At 43.5% G+C, this 23,912-nt stretch overlaps 1 protein-coding gene and 1 long non-coding RNA gene across 2 annotated transcripts in view; one reads left to right on the top strand and one right to left on the bottom strand.

Moving 5' to 3' along the window:
* Window positions 1-23,912, bottom strand: part of LOC141055858 (uncharacterized) — a 57,501-nt gene that overhangs the window by 8,957 nt on the left and 24,632 nt on the right. The window contains exons 2-6 of the mRNA XM_073552579.1: window positions 7,175-7,320; window positions 6,854-7,045; window positions 6,647-6,770; window positions 6,466-6,563; window positions 3,763-3,853 (exon numbers count right to left, since the gene is read on the bottom strand). Coding sequence (XP_073408680.1) covers window positions 3,763-3,853; window positions 6,466-6,563; window positions 6,647-6,770; window positions 6,854-7,045; window positions 7,175-7,252 — 583 coding nt within the window. The 5' untranslated portion in view covers window positions 7,253-7,320. The remainder of the gene's footprint in view (window positions 1-3,762; window positions 3,854-6,465; window positions 6,564-6,646; window positions 6,771-6,853; window positions 7,046-7,174; window positions 7,321-23,912) is intronic.
* Window positions 9,263-19,818, top strand: LOC141055879 (uncharacterized). Its single transcript, XR_012221545.1, has 2 exons — window positions 9,263-9,551; window positions 18,888-19,818. It is a non-coding gene; the product is annotated as an uncharacterized lncRNA (long non-coding RNA).

The following is a 23,912-nucleotide window of genomic DNA, read 5'->3' on the forward strand; positions in this document are numbered from 1 at the left end:
TCCAGATGTAGAGTGGTTAAAGAAGTTAAAGGGTGATGGGCAACACTGTGACTACAGACAATATCACATCTACTGAAATGATCAAGCTGAATAGTTTTCTTAGGTATAAAAAATGAGTAAGAGGCTCTGTGACTCTAGGCAATCTAAATTTTCGTAAGGGCCAATATTTTCTATCACACAAGTTTCAAGAAGAAATATACTTTTAAAGAAAACTATTTATAATTGTGCAAAGCTAAGGTGTCGTAAATTTAGATCTCGGGCATTTGGAAGAGGTAATGGAGACATTTTTTAAAGACTAACAGGGAGTTACAGACTCACATACAGTGGGGCAAAAAAAGTATTTAGTCAGTCAGCAATAGTGCAAGTTCCACCACTTAAAAAGATGAGAGGCGTCTGTAATTTACATCATAGGTAGACCTCAACTATGGGAGACAAACTGAGAAAAAAAAATCCAGAAAATCACATTGTCTGTTTTTTTTTCATTTTATTTGCATATTATGGTGGAAAATAAGTATTTGGTCAGAAACAAGCAATCAAGATTTCTGGCTCTCACAGACCTGTAACTTCTTCTTTAAGAGTCTCCTCTTTCCTCCACTTATTACCTGTAGTAATGGCACCTGTTTAAACTTGTTATCAGTATAAAAAGACACCTGTGCACACCCTCAAACAGTCTGACTCCAAACTCCACTATGGTGAAGACCAAAGAGCTGTCAAAGGACACCAGAAACAAAATTGTAGCCCTGCACCAGGCTGGGAAGACTGAATCTGCAATAGCCAACCAGCTTGGAGTGAAGAAATCAACTGTGGGAGCAATAATTAGAAAATGGAAGACATACAAGACCACTGATAATCTCCCTCGATCTGGTGCTCCATGCAAAATCCCACCCCGTGGGGTCAGAATGATCACAAGAACGGTGAGCAAAAATCCCAGAACCACGCGGGGGGGACCTAGTGAATGAACTGCAGAGAGCTGGGACCAATGTAACAAGGCCTACCATAAGTACACACTACGCCAGCATGGACTCAGATCCTGCAGTGCCAGACGTGTCCCACTGCTTAAGCCTGTACATGTCCGGGCCCGTCTGAAGTTTGCTAGAGAGCATTTGGATGATCCAGAGGAGTTTTGGGAGAATGTCCTATGGTCTGATGAAACCAAACTGGAACTGTTTGGTAGAAACACAACTTGTCGTGTTTGGAGGAAAAAGAATACTGAGTTGCATCCATCAAACACCATACCTACTGTAAAGCATGGTGGTGGAAACATCATGCTTTGGGGCTGTTTCTCTGCAAAGGGGCCAGGACGACTGATCCGGGTACATGAAAGAATGAATGGGGCCATGTATCGTGAGATTTTGAGTGCAAACCTCCTTCCATCAGCAAGGGCATTGAAGATGAAACGTGGCTGGGTCTTTCAACATGACAATGATCCAAAGCACACCGCCAGGGCAACGAAGGAGTGGCTTCGTAAGAAGCATTTCAAGGTCCTGGAGTGGCCTAGCCAGTCTCCAGATCTCAACCCTATAGAAAACCTTTGGAGGGAGTTGAAAGTCCGTGTTGCCAAGCGAAAAGCCAAAAACATCACTGCTCTAGAGGAGATCTGCATGGAGGAATGGGCCAACATACCAACAACAGTGTGTGGCAACCTTGTGAAGACTTACAGAAAACGTTTGACCTCTGTCATTGCCAACAAAGGATATATCACAAAGTATTGAGATGAAATTTTGTTTCTGACCAAATACTTATTTTCCACCATAATATGCAAATAAAATGAAAAAAAAAAACAGACAATGTGATTTTCTGGATTTTTTTTTCTCAGTTTGTCTCCCATAGTTGAGGTCTACCTATGATGTAAATTACAGACGCCTCTCATCTTTTTAAGTGGTGGAACTTGCACTATTGCTGACTGACTAAATACTTTTTTGCCCCACTGTAAGTGAGGCAGGCCGATCTCAAACTATCATCCAGAATGAACCCGTAAAAAAAAGTCATTTTTTCATTCTATGTTGCACTCATTTATGGTGGACCATTGGAGCTACTATGAGTCCTGACCAGAAGAGTAGAGAAAGTATTAGTGTTCCATATTTCAGGAGAGATTGTGCAGTAATCTGAATCCTTTAGGATTGAAAACATAATATAATTTATGATGTGGAGTGAATCTATGAAACCAGGGCTTGAGCCATGCCAACACATCTCCTGCAGGTGTGAATAAATGTATATTACAGCCATCAGCCACGCACAGCTTATAGATATATCATGGCACAGGAGTAATGTGTTTTATGTAGTTTATCACAATCCTCCTTGAAGTTAGTTAGTTTTAAAACAAACTGAAAAGTCAGGATAAAGGGAAACTCTGTTGTTACTGTACAGAAATTCACACTTGGCCTCACTGCACATTTAATGTTGGCGATCATAAAAATGAAGTTTGCCCACAGCCGATGACTGAGAAGAATCTGTTACCGAAAAACAAAAAGTTAAACCGCACCCTATAAGCGTCAAAGTCTTTAAAGGGGTTGTCCGGGCTTTTCACATAATCTCAGTACATATCTGGGCTGCAGAATTATGACAATAAGTAATTTACTTTCTGTCACTAGTTTGCACGGTTTTCTAGATATTCTGAACAGAACGTCCAAGGGGGGTGTTATGGCATTGAAATGAGAACTAGTCGTAACCTCCTACTCTACTCCAAACATGCCCTCTATAACAACAACCCCACCCTCCATAGCTACAGGCCCTCCCCGACCACATGAAGCAGCCCTCATCATACAGTAAGGAATTCTTCTTTATGTGAAAAGCCCGGACAACCCCTTTAAGACAGATTTGTAAAGGCGCACATCAAAACCAGGGAGTCCATCCTGGAACAAGTTCCATAGTAATAGACAAAAAGACAGTGCCTCAGAGAAGAATCTGTGACATAGTAACGTAGCAACATACTTAGCAAGGCCGAAAAAAGACATTTGTCCATTCAGTTCAGCCTATATTCCATCAGAATAAATCCCCAGATCTGCATCTTTCTAAAGAGCCTAATAACTGTAAGATACAATATTGTTATGCTGCAGGAAGACATCCAGGCCTCTCCTGAACCCTTCGACTGAGTTCGCCATCACCACCTCCTCAGGCAAGGAATTCCAGATTCTCACTGCCCTAACAGTAAAGAATCCTCTTCTGTGTTGGTGGAAAAACCTTTTCTCCTCCAGACGCAGAGAATGCCCCCTTGTGACCGTCACCTTCCTTGGTATAAACAGATCCTCAGAGAGATATTTGTATTGTCCCCTTATATACTTATACATGGTTATTAGATCGCCCCTCAGTCGTCTTTTTTCTAGACTAAATAAACCTAATTTTGCTAATCTCTCTGGGTATTGTAGTTCCTCATCCCCTTTATTAATTTTGTTGCCCTCCTTTGTACTCGCTCTAGTTCCATTATATACTTCCTGAGCTCCGGTGCCCAAAACTGTACACAGTATTCCATGTGCGGTCTAACCAGAGATTTGTACAGAGGCAGTATAATGCTCTCATCATGTGTATCCAGACCTATTTTAATGCACCCCATGATCCTGTTTGCCTTGGCAGCCGCTGACTGGCACTGGCTGCTCAAGGTAAGTTTATCATTAACTAGGATCCCCAAGTCCTTCTCCATGTCAGATTTACCCAGTGGTTTCCCGTTCAGTGTGTAATGGTGATATTGATTCCTTCTTCCCATGTGACTGAGCTGGTGACTGAGAAGAATCTGTGACTTCTCTATGTTTAGTGGTCACTACTCACCTGGGTAGTCATACGTGGGAATCTCCTCTTTACAGTACTCATCGCCCCTCACATATGTCTCTATAATATTAAAATGGGTCAGATCTTCACCCTGAAACAAATATTGTAAAAGTCACAGACAGATGGAGAAGTCCCATCTATGATCAGCTCTAATCCTGCCATCTCCACCGTTCTCATTACACAAGTATAAAACATATAATACTGGTGGATAAAACAAGACTGAGCAGGTTAATTCTATTTCAAGTGATCCCAATATGAATATTTTTTTTACCCAATGTCTTCAGATTTTTATTAGTTTTTTTTTTAAGTGCTACTTTAGTGAATTACAAAGAAAAAGTTTTACATTGTTATCTTCATTAGTAATTTTTTTTATAGATTTTTAAAGTTTTGAAAAAGTCTGAAATTTGGGCTTGTATGATGTTACATTTGTTATCATATCTCGGGTTAAAAATAAGATGAAGGGATGGGGGAGGCACTGTTTTGTTTAGAATGGTACAGAGTTTAATTTGATCTGTCACACGATTATATTTGTTGATATTTTGCTTTTGAGAAGTCAAATTCAAAATTTTGATGGGTAATTTTGAAAAAAAACAATATGTTATTTTTTTTAAAGGCATATGTTGCTTGAGTTTTTGGTTACATTTGTACAAGGATTCAAGTAAGGCTCTCCTTGGGATCACATTTTTAAGTGTGATTTTCTAAATACAATCTCATCCTAATTATACAGTATGTTTAGTTTAATACTAAAGTAAAATCTTCCTTCATCTTCTTCTGTTTCACCTACCAGTTCTTGGGTCACCTTTTTTGCTGCATTTTCTAATTTTCTTTTGCAATAAACTGGAAAATGCAATACGTGACTCTTCAAAGTTAAAAAGTTATTTATTGAAATACCCTATTATTAAGTCAGGATTTATAGACTTCTCATCCATGATTGGAGTTTCAGGTTCTTGCAAATTTTCGGCCGGTATATTATCTTTCTCTTTTGCAAGTTGCTTTCTACAACGATCACAAATTTTCATGCCTGCTTTGATTGATGGAGTTGCATCAAATATCCAATCTTGTACTGGCCTAAGATTTCTTATTGTTTCGTGTTTAATTTTTTTCAAAAGGATTGCAACAGTATATACTAAAAGCCATTCCGAAGTTAGAATTACCAGCCATTGCTGTGTGAGAAAGATGCTAAACTGTTAATCTTAGGTAATAAAAATGTGGCTCCAGAGTCTCTTGTGGCTCACGGGCCCATGATGTGTGTTTCGCGGCTGTCTACCAGCTTGGTGCATCAGCACCAGGTCTAGCAATCAGTTATGAAGAGTAGATCTCCAGATGGTGAGTTTAGTGAGTAGCTCCTCATAGTAGTGCAGATCGGAGAGGGGGTAAGGTAGGAACCCCTGGATCTTGGTATACTGCCTCAGTGTGATTTGTCTGGGCAAGCTTTGGCTGTCATTATACCAGTAATAGGGCCTCTGGGTGTCACTACTGTGAGTGTGGCGAGAGCTGGATGTGGCTTGCAAGCCTCGCTCAGTGCTGAATGTGGCTCTCAAGGTCAGAAGGGTTGGGGACCTCTACTCTATAGTAACACAGTAATAAAAATTGAGCTTTTCACTACTCTACACTATGTAAGTACAGATTTTACTAAAGTCAGTTTTAATACAAAAAGAAAACCATTAAACTATTAATACAAATGCACTGAAAGTGAACACACCAGCCTGGATTGTAGTACACGGACTTGCGGGATGCCTGTGTAGAGATTACTCTTGGTTTAACTCAGCCATAGGGCACAGGCCCAGGCGCGTCAGGTCATGGGTTCTCCTTTGCCTCTCTTACTTTTATAATACTTTACTCGTGCAGTAATAACCCCTTAATTTTCCCCTTCAGGTACTTATTCATTTGCTCCTTTTTCTATTTGAATTACTGCTATATTTGAAACCCCTTCTGGGATGTGCCTGTGGTACTCGCCTTTCTAGAATCTGCTCAGGTTGTCTCCCTTACCGGGCAGATCGGGGAGATGTGACTGGATTGGTGGAGAGGAGTTTGAGCGGGAAGATTTGAGTGTTTATAAAGCTCATCTCACGGTCCAGTCAGCTGTGTGAAGAATCAGCCAACGCAACCTTCCCAATATCTAAAAAATTTAGTTTTTATTTGGAAAACATAGACCCTACACTAATAGACCACAGGCAGAACAGATCTGAATTCAAGATTTTCAAATTCACACTGTTTATATAGAGGTTTTTTTTTAGTATGGTCCCATTGAGATCCCAACTTAAATATTGGTACAGATGTGACTAGGAGCATAGGAAGCACATGTGGATTTTTTACAAATTTTATTTCATATTGATTTTTTGGAAATGCCTTTTTTAAAATTTTGCATCTGATTTTGCATGGGTAAAATATTAACAAAGATACTCTTGTGACTTACCGTATGTGTTGAAAACCTGTACTGTTCTAAGTTGAAAGGTGTTTTTTCCCAGAAATTCACATTATTTCCACAACTCTGAAAATGAATTTAAAAAAGCCCAAAATGTATAGAATTTTTCTTCTCATTTTGCATACTATAACACAATATTACCAAAGAATAAATTGTGAAAATTAAAAATCTAGTGATTATATTCATTTGTTCACTTGAAATGGAAAGACCCAGCACCAGACCTTTACAGCCATCTACACATCATAAGGGAGATCTCATGACATCTTCTCTCCATCTACCTGATGATCCTGTGGAACATTGGGATCTTCTTGTTTACAGTCCTGTGGTAGAAGAGGACGGGGACATCTCTCTGGTGTTCTCCTCTTACTGGATGAATCTGGTGGAAACACATACAGGGACTGAATTCATTCTTTATACACAGATAATTATAGGCCGTGTGTATTTAGTCCTGTCTATTACCTGGTGATGTGAGGGGCTGGGGAACCTCCATCATGTCCTCCTTGTACACATCTTTGTGTCCATCTAAATACTCCCACTCCTCCATGGAGAAATAGACAGCGACATCCTGACACCTTATAGGAACCTGACACATACAATGATACCATCATCCCCCCCATCCCTTCATAGCGTTACGGTATAATGTCCCAGCATTCCCAGCAGTGTCACCTCTCCAGTCAGCAGCTCAATCATCTTGTAGGTGAGTTCTAGGATCTTCTGGTCATTGATGTCCTCATGTATCAGGGGTTGAGGTGGAGGCCCCGTGATTGGGCTCAGGGGTCTTCCCCATCCCTCAGACACAGGGGACACAGGGTCCTGACAGTGCTCACTAGAGGTCTTCTTCCTCACTACTGTGTATTTCTGGTTATGGAGAGACACATTAATAAATCTCACTACAGACATTTCCAGAGTCCTCACCTCTCCAGTTCTGTCCATCTGTTATTCCCATAGATAAGAATGATGTAATGTGTCGTCATCAGAATCTCTCACCTCTCCAGTAAGCCGGAAGAGGATCTCTAGGGTGAGGTGTAATATCCTCTCCGCCATCTTGTCTCGGCCCATATCCATCTTTGATGTGTAAATCAGGAAAATTCTCTCATATAGAAGATCTTCAGAGAGAATCTGATTGTAGAGACCTGAATGAGAAGAAGATGAGCCGATGTAACATCATAACAATCCTGTGTAATAATACAATTACTGGAGATAATAAGGGAAACATAGGAGAAGATAGAACGTGTAGATGTTTTATTCTCTAGTCTTGTATGAACTGGAACATAAGTAGAATTGCTGACTAAGACATCTCTCCATACTCCCAATCACTGACTATGTTACTCACTGCTTTGGCAACCGATTAGCTGTAGGAATCACAAGTTCGTTGGGACTGACAAGGAAATGCGGAGCGGACGTGGGACCCAAGCAGAAATGGTATTTTTATTTATTTTACAACATTCTGTTTTTTTTCCCCTGACATCTACCAATAAAAACAATTACATTTTAATTACATCCAATCACATTTGGTTCCGACCTTCCCATAAATATAGGCTTTACCAAGTTATTAGCCAGAGGTAAGTGTTCACACTAGGCAGTTAGATCAGGGACCCATTCGATCCATGAGATTACCTTGACGTTGGTGAATGGGCTCACATTTTTTGGCCAAATTTTGTGCTAAGCATCTCACGTGTTTTTCCTAAATTTCAAAAGCCATTCCGCTATTCACAGTTCATGTATTTCACATTGACATGTCTTAATGCAATTGAGTGCAACCATTTCCTCATTTTGATTTACTAATAAAACCTATATATTTAGGCCACAGACAACAAGCAGTTTCTCCCTCGGAGTCGGCAGCTGAATACGTTCCTCATAGACTCATCTTCCATAACGCTAATTCTCCTCTCATTTCCCGACACTGGAATCGGCATTAGCAATACTGCAGGAGATATTCATTACACGTGACAGGAGAAATAACTACTTCATGATGAGGACGACATCTTCATCTTCTACTACGGCTCTAGAAACATATTTGGCCAGAGTCCGTCACTGACTCCATCCCCACCGGCCGTCTATATGAAGGTTTCCCATCTTCCCCGCACTGTAATCTTCTATCACGTTAGATCTCAGGTCTGAGTCACACACAGAAGTTTGAGGATTTTATAAAAGATTTTTTGTAAGAACAACAAGACAGGAGATATTGGATGCTAATGACTCCATGTACAGTGTTTCTTTTTCCCTAGGATATGATTAGAGCTGATACTATGAAGCTAAAGTGACTAAACAGACTTTCTGTCCCCTCCATAAAGGGGCACTTTCCCGTGTTTGTCAGAACTGTCTGAGGATTATTAGAGGGGATAGTTTCCCCCCAATTAGAACAGACACCTGTGGATATTGGGGTCTTTACCTGCTACAGTTGTGGTGGGATTTACTCGGTAAAGTGCCTTATGGTAAAGTGGATGTTGGACAAACGTCACCATCAATTAACATCAGACTGAAGGAACATCGCTCATCTATTTGGCTCTATGGATCAAGGATGAAATCCACTGCGGCCTCTACAAGAAAAGAATGAGAAAGAGTAGAAGTTTGGTGAGATCACCGTGGCCGGACATTTCTTGGAGATTGCGACAAAAGTTCTGATCTCCGATGGTCGGTGTTAGAAGAGGCGACCGCAGCGGATTTACAATCACAACGCAGGAAACTTCTACAGAGACGTGTTCTGGATTTACTCCTTGAAATCACTTTCTCGCAAAGGGTTAAATAGCGTCTGTAACTTCAATGTCTTTCTATGAAGCTTCTTCTCTGAGCTTTCTTCCTCTGTTTTCTGCCGTATTTCTATTACTCTCCGGAATCAGGAATGTGTTAAGTCCTATAGAAACTGCGGAGAAAGAATCATTTCTAATTCTGTGTTTCCAGGATTTTTCTTGTGGGAACTGGCTGCGATATCCCCGTGCAATATATTTCTAGTATTAATGTGCCAGTAATGGGGAATCTCCACATGCCTCCACCTGCAGAGCCGCAAATGATTTTTTTGAGGGAATTATGTCACCGAAAGGGGCGGGGCCTTCTTCAGTCTGGTGAAGACCCAATAGCAGGAAGCCACGTTGTTCTTAGGCCGCTGGAGAGGAGAGGAGGGAAATGAGGGGCTGCATTGTGAAGCCCTGTGAGGACAGAACTGTGGGCCTGCACCATGGAGCCATGTGAGGAGAGGACTGAGGGTGCTGAACCATGGAGCCGTGAGGAGAGGACAGAGGAGTTGCCCCATAGAGCCATGTGAGAAGAGGATGAAGGGGATGCACCATGGAGCCATGTGAGAAGAGGACGGAGGGGCTTCTCTATGGACCTTTGTACAAATGGGAATGAGGACATAGGACTCAGTGTGAGTGCTCTGAGGATGTATTTTTGGAAAGGGTTGATGTTACTCGAGTGAGGCTGCATAGGGAAGGTGATGATCAGGGGCTGTGTGGAAAAGGAGGATGATGAGGGGCTGCATGGAGAAGGGGGAAGATAATGAGCGGCTACGTGGAGAAGGGGGGATGATGATGAAGGGATGCGTGGTGAAGGGGGGATGATGATGAGGGGCTGCATGGAGAAGGGGGAAGATAATGAGCGGCTACGTGGAGAAGGGGGGATGATGATGAAGGGATGCGTGGTGAAGGGGGGATGATGATGAGGGGCTGCATGGAGAAGGGCGGATGATGATGAGGGGCTGCATGGAGAAGGGGGATGATTATGAAGTGCTGCATAAAGGAGGAATGATGATGAGGGGCTGTGGAGAAGGGGGATGATGATAAGAGTCTGTTTAGAGAAGGGGGATGATGATGAGGGGCTGTGTAGAGAAGGGGGGTAATGAAGGGCTGTGTGGAGAAGGGGGTGATGATGAGAGGCTGTGAGGAGAAAGGGGTGATGATAAGGGGCTGTGAGGAGAAAGGGGAATAATGATGATGGTCTGTGTGGAGAAGGGGGGATGATGAGGAGCTGTGTGGAGAATGGAGGATGATGATGAGGGGCTGCGTGGAGGAGGGATGATGATGAGGGGCTGGATGGAGAAGGGGGGGACAATGATGAGGGATTGTTTGTAGAAGGAGATAATGATAAGGAGCTGTTTAGAGAAGGGGGATGATGACAGAATCATGAAATCATAGAATGGTAGAGTTGGAAGGGACCTCCTGGGTCATCTTGTCCAACCCCCTGCTCAAAGCAGGATTCACTTAATCATACTAGACAGATGTCTGGCAAGTCTCTGTTTGAAGACTTTCATTTAAGGAGAAATCACCACCTCTTGTGGCAGCCTGTTCCACTCATTGATCACTCTGTCAAAAAGTTTTTTCTAATATCTAATCTGTGTCTCCTCCCACTCAGTTTCATCCCACTGCTTTTAGTCTTTCCTTGTGCAAGTGAGAATAAAGATGATCCTTCTACAATGTGACAGCCCTTGAGATATTTGTAGAAAGCTATTAAGTCTCCTCTCAGTCTTCTTTTTTGCAAGCTAAATATTCCCAAATCCTGTAACCGTTCCTCTTTGGACATGGTTTGCAGACCGGTCACCATTCTGGTCACTCTTCTCTGAACTTGCTCCAGTTTGTTGATGTCTTTTTTAAAATGTGGTGCCCAAAACTGGGCACAGTATTCCAGATGAGGTCTGACCAAAGAGGAGTAGAGGGGGATAATGACTTCATGTGATCTAGACTGTATGCTTCTGTTAATACATCCCAGAATTTAATTTGTCTTTTTTTGCTGCTGCATCACACTGTTGACTCATGTTTAGATTATGATCTAATAATATACCCAAATATTTTTCATATGTGCTGTTGCTTAGCCCTATTCCTCCCATTCTGTATATGCTTTTTCATCTTTATTGCCCCGATGTAGTACTTTGCATTTTCCCTGTTAAAAACCATTCTGTTAGTGGCTGCCCACTACTCCAATTTATTTGTATCTTTTTGAATCCTTTCTCTCTTTTCTCTAGTATTATCTATCCCTCCCAACTTTGTGTCATCAGCAAATTTAATCAGTGTACCCTCAATTCCTTGATCTAAATCACTGATAAAGATGTTGAACAATACAGGGCCCAGGATAGAGCCCTATGGTACCCATTTGAGACATTCTTCCAACTGGATGTGCAGCCATTTACAACCACTCTTACCACTCTTTGGGTCCGATCACTAAGTCAGTTTTGAATCCACCCAACAGTTGCCTTGTCCATTCTATACTTAGTCATTTTTTCAATAAGGATGGTGTGAGATACTTTGTCAAATGCTTTGCTGAAGTCAAGATATACTATATTTACAGCATTTCCCTGATCCACCCAGTCAGTAATTCTGTCTTAGAAGGAAATTAAGTTAGTCTGACATGACTTAATAGTTACAAACCCATGCTGACTCTGATTAATCACTTCATTCTTATCCAGGTACCTACAGTACAGACCAAATGTTTGGACACACCTTCTCATTCAAAGAGTTTTCTTTATTTTCATGACTATGGAAACTGTAGATTCACTCTGAAGGCATTCACATGTGGAATTATATAATTAACAAAAAAGTGTGAAACAACTGAAAATATGTCTTATATTCTAGGTTCTTCAAAGTAGCCACCTTTTGCTTTGGTTACTGCTTTGCACGTTCTTGGCATTCTCTTGATGAGCTTCAAGAGGTAGTCACCGGAAACGGTTTTCACTTCACAGGTGTGCCCTGTCAGGTTTAATAAGTGGGATTTCTTGCCTTATAAATGGGGTTGGGACCATCAGTTGTGTTGTGTAGAAGTCTGGTGGATACACAGCTGATAGTCCTACTGAACAGACTGTTAGAATTTGCATTATGGCAAGAAAAAAGCAGCTAAGTAAAGAAAAACGAGTGGCCATCATTACTTTAAGAAATGAAGGTCAGTTAGTCTGAAAAATTGGGAAAACTTTGAAAGTGTCCCCAAGTGCAGTGGCAAAAACCATCAAGCGCTACAAAGAAACTAGCTCACATGAGGACCGTCCCAGGAAAGGAAGACCAAGAGTTACCTCTGCTGCAGAGGATAAGTTCATCTGAGTCACCAGCCTCAGAAATCGCAGGTTAACAGCAGCTCAGATTAGAGACCAGGTCAATGCCACACAGACTTCTAGAAGCAGACACATCTCTACAACAACTGCTAAGAGAAGACTATGTGCAGGCGGCCTTCATGGTAAAATAGCTGCTAGGAAACCACTGCTAAGGACAGGCAACAAGCAAAAGAGACTTGTTTGGCCTAAAGAACACAAGGAATTGACATTAGACCAGTGGAAATCTGTGCTTTGGACTGATGAGTCCAAATTTGGGATCTTTGGTTCCAACCACCGTGTCTTTGTGCGATGCAGAAAAGGTGAACGGATGGACTCTACATGCCTGGTTCCCACCGTGAAGCATGGAGGAGGAGGTGTGATGGTGTTTTGCCTGTGACACTGTTGGGGATTTATTTAAAATTGAAGGCATACGGAACCAGTATGGCTACTACAGCATCTTGCAGCCGCATGCTATTCCATCCGGTTTGCGTTTAGTTGGACCATCATTTATTTTTCACAGGACAATGACCCCAAACACACCTCCAGGCTGTGTAAGGGCTATTTGACCAAGAAGGAGAGTGATGGGGTGCTACGCCAGATGACCTGACCACCACAGTCACCAGACCTGAACCCAATCGAGATGGTTTGAGGTGAGCTGGACCGCAATGTGAAGGCAAAAGGGCCAACAAGTGCTAAGCATCTCTGGGAACTCCTTCAAGACTGTTGGAAGACCATTTCCGGTGACTACCTCTTGAAGCTCATCAAGAGAATGCTAAGAGTGTGCAAAGCAGTAATCAAAGCAAAAGGTGGCTACTTTGAAGAACCTAGAATATAAGACATATTTTCAGTTGTTTCACACTTTTTTGTTAATTATATAATTCCACATGTGTTAATTCATAGTTTTGATGCCTTCAGAGTGAATCTAAAAGTCATGAAAATAAAGAAAACTCTTTGAATGAGAAGGTGTGTCCAAACATTTGGTCTGTACTGTACATACATGTTGTTTAATAATTTTTTCAAATATCTTTCCTGGTATAGTAGTCAAACTCACCGGCCTATAGTTCCCTGGGTCCACCTTCTTCCCTTTTTTGAAGAGAGGAACAACATTTGCTCTTCTCCAGTCTTCTGGGATTTCTCCTGATCTCCAAGAATTTTCAAATATTATGGAGATTGGTTCAAAAATTTCTTCTGCTATCTCCTTCAGTACTATGGGGTGTAATTCGTCTGGACATGGAGAATTGAATTAATTTTTGTTAGCTAAGTATTCCCTCACTATCTTTCTGTTTATAGATAGTGTGGATTCTTCTATTCCTTTAATAGGACAGTGAAGATCAGTTGATATATTACATTTCCTTTCAGAGAGAAAACAGATGCAAAATAGGAATTTAAAAGTTCGGCCAGCTCAACATCCTTTCCTACCATTTCATCATTTTCATCCTGTAAAACTCCTATAGCATCTTTGACTTTTATTTTTGACATATCCCCAAAATCCTTTTATATTGCTTTTGATGTCTATTGCAAGCCTTAATTCATTGTCAGCTTTAGATAATCTGATGCGTCCCCTGCAGGTTCTGCAGACAGCATTAGATTCTTCTTTAGATATGCCTCCCTCTTTCCATTTGATAAATATTTATTTCTTTTTAGCACAAGTTTAAGTTCTGTGTTCATCCATCCTGGTTTCCTTAAATGCTTCCTATTCTTTCCTTTTCGGAATTGTTAACGATTGTGCTTTGAGAATCTCATTTTTCAAAATTTCCCATCCTTCTTGGACATTTTTTGCCCTTAAGGATGTCCAACCATTGGATCCCTCCGATTCTCTTTCTGAGTCCCTTAAAATTTGCCTTTCTGAAATCTAACCTTGAAGTTTGAGTCTTCACAGGTCTTCCTCCTCTAGTTATCCAAAATTCTAAAATAGCATGGTCACTACCTTCTAGGGTCCCAACCATTCTTACCTCTTCAACCATTTCCTCCCTGTTTATAAGGATTAGATCCAAGGTAGCAGATACCCTTGTTTTCTCCCCTACCTTTTGGAAGATAAAGTTGTCTGCAAGAGAGGAAAGAATTTGCTTGACCTGTTTGTTTTGCCTGAGAGAATCCCAAAAAATGTCTGGATAGTTGAAATCTCCCACGACCACTATGTCATATTTTTTGGAGAACTTGGCCATTTGATGCATAAAGACTTCATCCATATCTTCAGCTTGCACAGGCGGCCTATAGTAAATGCCTACAATGGTGTCCTTTCCATTGTTCTGTCCTTGTATTCTTACCCAAACAGTCTCCACTGAACTCCCAGTCTCTGAAGCTTGGATCTCTGTGCAGATATACGCGTTTCTAACATACAATGCGACACCTCCTCCTCGTTTATCATGTATGTTTCCTGCAAATAATTTGTAGCCTTCTAGCCTTGTATTCCAATCATGTGTATCGTCCCACCAAGTTTTAGTGATTCCAAGTACATCATATTTCTTTTCCTGCGTTAGTAGTTCCAATTCTCCTTGTTTGTTGCCCATGCTTTGTGCATTAGTATAGAAACATTTTAGTTTGTGATTGTTTCTCTTTCTCCAATAATAATAATAATCTTTAATAATAATAATCTTTATTTATATAGCGCCAACATATTCCGTAATGCTTTAGAGTTTAACAGTTTCAAAACACAAGTCATAAGTAACAACTTTAACAATACAATAATTAAAGCAAAATAAGACGACCCTGCTCGTGAGAGCATACAATCTACAATGAGGTGGGGAGATACAAAGTACAGGTGTGTATTTACAATGGTGTATTTACAATGATGGTCCAGCCATCTTGAGGGAGTGAGGGATGGATGGAGATAGTGAATGGGCTACTCATGCCCAATATTGTTATTATTTAGATGCTTATGTCTTTGTTCTTCTTTTCCACTTCTAATAGCAGAGTTCTCAATAGTATTTGCCAGGTATATGGCTTTTTCTGGCCTTTTGCTTCCCTTCCCACTGTTCTAGTTTAAAGCTCTCCTGATGAGTGTAGCAAGGCGACTTCCAAATACATGTTTTCCAGTCTTCGTAAGGTGCACCCCATCTCTAGCAAGTAGTCCATCATTATAGGCAATTCACTCCGTGATCCAGAAATCAAAATCCTTGCTGACGGCACCATCGATGTAGCCAGTTGTTCACTTGCAGAATCTTACTCCACCTCCTAGTTCCACGGCCATCCACTTGGAGGATGGAAGAGTAGACCATCTGCGCTCCCAGTTCTTTCACTATCTCACCTAAGTTTTCAAAGTCACTGCAGATGGTTTCCAGGTCGTTACTTGCGGTGTCATTTGTCCCCACATGTATTAGCAGGAATGGGTAGTCATCTGTAGGTCTGAAGAGTCCTGATATCCTGCCAGACACATCTTTAATTTTTGCACCTGGAAGACAGCACATTTCTCTTGAGGTTATATCTGGTCTGCAGATAGCGGCCTCTGTTCCTCTCAACAGGGAATCCCCCAAGACCACCACTCTCCGTTTCTTCACAACATTTTTCTTTCTCCATCCAGGAGGACTCTGAGGGCGTACAATGTTGTTCTTTGTGGGCAAAGTCTTATTCTGATGTATTTCTTCATCATTCTTCTGCGTAAGAGCCTGGTACTGGTTCCTGAGCAGTATGGGCGCTGACTGCCTCCCGATCCTCCTGCTTCTCTGGGTCACATGTCTCCATTCCTCTGTTTCTTCAGGTGCACTTCGAATTTCTTCTCTTTCTGTAAAGGGCATGTCACACTAAGAGATATCGCTAGCAATATCGCTATAACTTGTGACGTTATAGCGATATTGCTAGCGATATCGCTGTGTGTGATACTTACCTACAATCTGCTCCCCCGCTGGTTATCGCTGATCGCGCGAGAACGTCCTGGACTGTTTCTCATCGTCAGCTTCCTGCGGCGCTTCCTGCTGTGATGACGAGCGACGCGTGGAACCGGGCGGGAGGACGCAGGATCGCCTGGTGTGACAGGTAAGTAGCGACCCCCCGTCCCCAGCGATGTCGCTAGTGAGATCTGCCTGTGTGGCAGCTCACTAGCGACCACTTAGCGATGCACCAGCGATCCTGACCGCGTCATATCGCTGGTCGGGACCGCTGGTGCATCGCTAAGTGTGACAGTGCCTTTACATGAAGGGATAATTCTGCTCTGTCTAAGAATGCTTCACCTTCCTTAATGATCTTCAATGTAGCTAACCTCTTGTCATGATCCACCGAAAAAGCTCCGGGGATTAGGGGTTAAAGGGCCATCAGTTGCTGAGGGTCTGAATGCTGGTGACCCCTCTTCCATAGGATAGGCTCTGGCAGAGGTCACACTAAATACAGTGGGTATGGAAAGTATTCAAACCCTTTAAATTTTCCACTCTTTGTTTCATTGCAGCCATTTGGTAAATTAAAAAAAAGGTCATTTTTTCTCATTAATGTATACTCTGCACACCATCTTGACTGAAAAAAACCCCACTTAGGCTAGTTTCACACTAGCGTTTTTTTGCGCTGCGTTTTGAGCGCACATCAAACGCATTAAAAACCGCTTACAAACGCTTGTAAACGCAGCGGTTTTTTGGGACATAATTGTGCGCGGTAAGCCAAAAAAACACAGCGATTATATGCGTTTGTAAGCGTTTTGCATGCGTTTGCGTGATTATTGCGCATAATGTCACAATCAGGATTAAAAATCATTGACCAATTAGTGACTCATACTCCACCAATTGGACAGCAGTGGGCATGTTATTGGAATTCCTTATCTAGACCCAGTTTACAGCTATTCTTCCCAGTTGCTGGCAGTTTTTGATGAAGACATGGATCTGCGCTGGAAGAGCTTTCACTTCAACTTGGATCTGGACGTCAGGATGGCTCAGGCTTACGCAGTTGCTTGCCATGAACAAAGGGAGAGAGCGAGACAGCGAAGATGGCAGCGGCAGCGTTTGTGGATTCATCCTATTGTTGAACTCCAGGAGAGCCGTGGAGCATACCACACCCTCTACTGCGAGCTACAGGCAAACACGGATAAATTTACGGATTACACATGGATGTCCCAACAAAGCTTCATGTATTTACTTGGTCGTGTACAAGATGTCATCCGTAGACAGGACACACAGCTCCGTCGTGCGATTCCTCCCGAGGAACGGCTCCTGGTCACATTACGGTACGTAATATAGCAAAAGCACTGACTGCATAATGTGGCGCCCCTGAGGCTTCAGTCGCCACAGAGGTACTGCACCTTCTCCTAAGGTGTAGTGCCCCACCATCCAGGTAGGCTGGGAACTCCTGACCACGCTCCACACCTGCATTCCACACACAGGATAGTTCAGTGGGGCCACCTAACAGCTTCAGGCTGGGGGTTAGCAGAGCACCGCTTGTGGAACCCTGCTTCGTAACACGAGATGTCCTGAGAGGCGGGTGGAGTTAGATATAAAAGAGAGGGAAGGTGTAGGATTTCAGGTCAGTCTGACAGAAGGTCAGTTGGTTAGAGGAGAGAGAAGAGAGAAGATGGGTGTCTGAGGGACGTGCTGCAGCAGGTCCCAGTGATCTGGGCTGCTGGCACGAGAAAGACCAGAGAAAGAGACTGATAGGTTATCAATCTTAACCTTCCATAAGAGAGATAGAACAGATCGGAACGAAGGAGAATAGAAGGACGGTGGGAAGCTGGTTGAAGAAAGATAGAGAACCCTTCCAGTCCAGAGAGCGCAAAGGCCGGGGCCCGGTCCCCGAGGTTGATTGGATCTTTATGTCCGGCAACAGACACCGGAGGAGTAGTGAGCCACTAACGCCTTGCTCCCATCATAGACTTGGGACACAACAGCAACTGAATAGAGAGCCGGGACGAAGTGAGGAGTCCCCAAAGCAGGCTACAGCTGTCTGTCATACAAGTAAAGACTAGGAACACCTAGAGAGAGGCATTCCAGGGTAACTAAGTACTGGAGTGCTTCGCATCTAAAGGCGCATTGGAGGAGTCGTTCAGTAAGGTACATGTTGGCGGAGTGTGGAAGGAAGAATCCTATCCTGCCTGGAGGTTGGCTGGAGCCCTGACCTGGAGAACACAGTACGGAGGCAGGCAGTTGAGTGAACTGCAAACAGTGATTAAAGCTTTGGAACCGCATACTCTGGTGTCCTCCAGTTATTCCCGCACCACTACACCTGGGTACCAGCATCCATACCATTCTGCGCCTCTCCTCATCCATTGTACCTACACTGCCTTGGGACTACAGCTCCACCTGTGGGGAGCTATACCATCTCTGCTGCACCACACCATCAGTCCCAGCGGATCTGCATGCAGCGTTGGCTTACCATCTTACTTGCCAAACACCACGGGAGGCGTCACAAACTATTCATATTAACTCTAACACCATTGACAACACCGCCATTGATATTGGGCGCCCAGGGCCACGGACCGGGTCACCGCTGCTGTGACACATTCCCGCCTTGACACCGGCCCGGTACCGAGTACCCCGCTGCCCTGGGTGTGCGAGGGCGACCCACATAATATTATTTGTTCTTTGATGTACTATTATATTCTGGCAGAATTCTTGATCTGCCATGTACTTAACAAAAGCATGCTGCATTGTTTTGAGGTCATTTTTTAAAGAAAAGGATGCATATTTATTTATTGGTGTGCCCCTTTTTGGTTTTTTTTTTATGTGTTAAAAATCCCTATACACAAATATAAATTCTTGTTGTTTCTTTGTGTCCCAGATTCCTGGCTACTGGAGAGACCCTCTCTTCTCTGCACTTCCAGTTCCGTCTTGGAATACCCACCTTGTCTGGAATAGTTGCAGACACCTGCCGGGCTTTGTGAGACATTCTCTGTCCAGAATTCATGCCCCTTCCCACTGTGGAAAAGTGGATTGAAAATGCAGAAAGATTCTGGACAGTCTGCAATTTCCCTAATTGTTTGGGTGCGGTGGATGGGAAACACATCAGGATTATAAAACCCAAGAGAACTGGATTAAAGTACTACAACTATAAAAAGTTCTTCTCTACAGTACTAATGGCCATTTCTGATGCAGACTGTAAGTTTGTTGCAGTGGACATTGGTGCATTTGGGCGTGGTAATGACTCCCAGGCTTTTAAGAACTCGGACATGGGCCGGAGGTTGTATGGCAACCAGTTCAATTTCCCCATTCCACGGCCTCTTCCCAACACCGAGGGTCCGCCACAGCCCTTTGTAATGGTTGGTGATGAGGCATTCCAGATGTGCCAACACCTGCTCAAACCATGCTCCAGCCGGGACTTGGACCACACAAAAAGAATTTTTAATTACAGGCTGACCAGGGCCAGAAGAACAGTAGAGTGTGCCTTTGGTATACTAGTGTCCAGATGGTGCATTCTCAACACAGCCAGTAATCTTAAACTAGAAACCGTGGATGAGGTGGTGAAGGCCTGTGTTGTTCTACACAATTTTGAGATGGATAGAGAGCACGCTAGTTTTGAACTAGATGATTCCTCTCCTAACCCCTTGCCTGAATTTAATCAGCACCCTCTACGGTCATCCGTTGAAGTAGGGCAAATGAGGGACCAATTTGTGGCCTACTTCACCTCTGATGTAGGACGGGTGGAATGGCAAGAGCAAATGGTGTAACCAAATTTTTATGTGTTGTGTATGTTAATAAAAACCCTGTGTTTATACCTGTATTGTTTTTTCTACAAATTTCAAAGTATGATACAAAGGCAGGTTCATGAACATATGACATGTATTTTCTACATCATCTCCTCACTTTGTAAACACACATTAAATAGAGGATGAGGTTATTTACAGTAGAAGGTCTATCTATAATAACCTTGGATTGTATTCAAAATAGTTAAATGATGTTAAAAAACACCATAGTAGATTAACTGATAAGGATACTAATCAAGGTAACAATAGATAGGCCTTGCAATCAACACCATCCTCTATTACGTCTTACCAGAGCAAAGACACGGAGGGCATGTAAAAAATGCACGTCATATAGATTTTTCTTTTTTGCAAATACATATCTCCAAGATTGACATACGAAACATGCCATTTCTGGAGATATGTGTTCACAAAAAAGAAAAGTGTACAGCGCAGTGTGTGTACGGTGCAGTGTGTGTACGGTGCAGTGTGTGTAGGCGGCGAAAGAGACATTAACCAAACATTATTTGAACACAAAATATTCAATATTTATTTTTATTTTTTTTAATTATTTTCCCTTTGAAGGACGTTTGGGCGAAGTGTTGGATACTTTGGGGGTGTGGAGAGAGGAGGAACGGCTGGAAACTGAGGAAGGGGTTCTAGGTGAAGGTGCTTCTAAATTACTGGGGGAAGGGAGGTCAGGAATGATAAAGGAGGAAGGTTGTGAAACATTGGAAGGAGAGGGGGGATTGAGTAACAAAGTCTTTTGCTTTTTCTTCTTTGGGGCAGGAGTCACCTGCCTGGACCGACTACCACCGTGTAACCGCCTTACATGGCTTGACCGCCTAGAGCTGGTGGTCCGAGGACGAGTGGAAAAAAAAACAGAATGTGGGTCTCCCCTAGGGTGCTTGGTGGTGGCGCTGGCGGTGCTCCTTGAAGGTAAAATGGTGGTGTCGGTGCTCATGGAAGGTGAATTATGCTCGGTGCTTCTGGTGGGAGAAGTGTGGGCGGTGCTCCGATCAGGTGAAGTGGTGGCGGTGCTCCTCTGATGTGGAGTTGTGGTGGTGCGATGAGGAGGCGAAGTGTTGGCGGTGATCCTCTGCAGAGTAGTGGTGGCGGTGCTCCTATGAGGAGATGTGGTGGTGGTGGTGGTCCTCTGAAGAGTGGTGGTTGGGGTGCTCCTTGTATGGTGCGGAGTTGTGGTGGTGCTCTCATACATTGGAGAAGTGGCGGTGCTCCGATCCGGAGATGATGTTCTCTCTGTGCTACGAACAGGTGAAGAGGTGGTGGCCCAACCAGATTTAGCGCTGGAGGTGCGCTAAGATGTGGTAATGGTGGCAGTACTGGTGCTCCAGACAGCAGCAGCGCTTGACATGGTGGTGGCGGGGGTGGAGTGTCCAGCAGCACTCGACATTGGTGTGGTGTAGTGGTGCCCGGCTTGGCTAGGAATGCAGGTGGCTGTGCAGTGATATGCAGCAGAAGTCGGTACTGTGGTGAAGCGAGACAGTGGTGGCATAGGTGGGAATAACAACACTGACTGCTGCACGTACTGATTCTGCTGCATAGCCTGCAAGTAAGCAGTGTTGCAGGCGTGTAACACAGTCAGCTGTTGCTCAGTGCTAAGGTGATCCGCCATGCCCCGTTCAATTTTACTAAAGAAATGGTGCGCTGGTCTATTGAGGTCGGCCTCCAGCTGGTCAAGGCGCTGGTCAAAAGAGTGGAGTATGTGTTCCATGTGGTTAAAACCACGTTCCATTAGTGAGAACCCACTTTCCACTCTTTTGGACAGTGTCTTGAGGCTGGCATGAAAGGCCTCGCTCAAGTACATGAACTCGGGCAAGACAGGCCTGTCCAAGGTCCTCTGCCGCTGGCGGGTAGTGCCCGCATAACCAGTCGCAGAGACCTGGGACAGGGGAACACCTGATTGACCAGCTTCCTGGTCACCAACTGTCTGTGTTGCTGACCTGCAATTTGCTTCCTGGCTGTCGGATGGCTGGGACGGGTACGAGGTCGATCGATGAAGAACCGCTCCCGGGACAGGTTGCAGGGTGCTGCTCCAGGTGCTGTGGAAAAAAAAGGTAAACATTAGTATCAAGTATTAACAAGTCGGATCAGCTGTGGAATATAAATGTAATTAGGGTAAATCCAAAAAAAAGAAATACTTACGCTCTAGTGGCAAGTACTGTTCGTAAGAATTCCAAGGCGCGATGATAGCGGTACTTGGTTCTTGTCCTTGCAGAAGAGCCACTGCGAACCTATCCCTCAGCACGAACATCAGTGTTGAAACGGTCCTTCATCGAGCGCCAACGTGTGCGGACTTTGTTTACTGTTGAAACAATGGAAAAGAACAAAAAAATTAGGTTGTACAACGCAATGATGGTAACATCTGTATCACCACACACCTGAGTTAAGTTGTCATCAATGCTGAATCCAAAAAAATTGCAAGAAAAATGCATTCACTATTGAACCTGAGGACACATGTGTGTTTACTGCAAGGAGATCTCTTGCAGTGAACATACATGTAGCATCAGGATCAAGAGTGAACCATAAAAAAGAGACAGCATGACAATACACAATGCGTACACTATTGAACCTGAGGACACATGTGTGTTTACTGCAAGGAGATCTCTTGCAGTAAACACACATGTAGCATCAGGATCAAGAGTGAACCATAACAAATATACAGCATGACAATACACAATGCATACACTATTGAACCTGAGGACACATGTGTGTTTACTGCAAGGAGATCTCTTGCAGTAAACACATATGTAGCATCAGGATCAAGAGTGAACCATAAAAAAGCATGACAATACACAATGCATACACTATTGAACCTGAGGACACATGTGTGTTTACTGCAAGTAGATCTCTTGCAGTAAACACACATGTAGCATCAGGATCAAGAGTGAACCATAAAAAAGAGACAGCATGACAATACACAATGCGTACACTATTGAACCTGAGGACACATGTGTGTTTACTGCAAGGAGATCTCTAGCAGTAAACACACAGGTATCATCAGGATCAAGAGTCAATGCAGCATCACACAACAGAGAAATACTTACTGAATGCCTTTTTGACAGTTGCAGAGGCGCTGTCCCAGCCCTCCATCAATGCTGCAGCCACTTCATTCCATAGCCGCCGGGTCACCACAATGTCCTTGTACTGCTGGTCACGGCTGTCCCACAACGGCACACGCTCCTGGACAAGGCTGATGAGTTGCTCATTGTCGAGATAGACGTCCTCATCCCGTTGTGGAACCTAGAAAAGAAATATATTTAGAATCTTTGCATTTATGTAGAGTGATATAGAAGAAAAAAAAAAAAGGGGAGAAAAGCTGGACAGAAAAACCTGAACACAAAAATTTTTTTTAAAAAAGCAAAAAAGATTCCTACCGTGCGTCTCCTTCCCGCCATGCTTTGTGTACGCTGCTCCGGCTGGTCACCCTCACTTGGCTGGTCCGATGCTGAGGTCTGTAAGGCTAAGTGCACGCGTACCGGAACTCTCGCGGAAATTCCCGCGAGAATTCCGGAATTCCATTCCGCGGGAAAATCGCAGTTTAAATTCCCGCGATTTTCACGCGGAAAAACTAGCATTTTGCAAGCGTATTTAGCTTGCAAATTGCTAGCGTTTTCCAAGCGATCTGTAGCATTGCTTGGAGAACTGATTGACAGGTTGGTCACACTCGTCAAACATAGTGTTTGACGAGTGTGACCAACTTTTTACTACTGAGGCCGCCTATGCGGCATCAGTAGTAAAGGATAGAATGTAAAAAAAAATATAAAATGGTCTTATTCTTACCTTCCGACGTCCCGCGCAGGCGTTCCCAGTAATCCTTTGCGAAAATGCCCACGATGACGTCAGTTCTCGCGGGATCGCGACGTCTCGCGGTCATTCGCGATGACGTCGCGCGAATGACCGCGAGACTTCGCGATCCCGCGAGAACTGACGCCATCGCGGGCATTTTCGCAAAGGATTACTGGGAACGGATGCGTGGAGAACGGCGGGAAGGCTGCGCGGGACATCGGAAGGTGAGAATAAAAATATTTTTTAGTTTAAAATTCTATTTTTTACAGGGATATGGTACCCAAAGCCCGGAGGACAGTCTCCTCTCCTCCGGACCG

Source organism: Dendrobates tinctorius, unplaced genomic scaffold (genome assembly GCF_039654945.1).
Source record: "Dendrobates tinctorius isolate UK_male_01 unplaced genomic scaffold, ASM3965494v1 ptg000192l, whole genome shotgun sequence".
In the NCBI taxonomy this organism is placed as follows: Eukaryota; Metazoa; Chordata; class Amphibia; order Anura; family Dendrobatidae; genus Dendrobates; species Dendrobates tinctorius.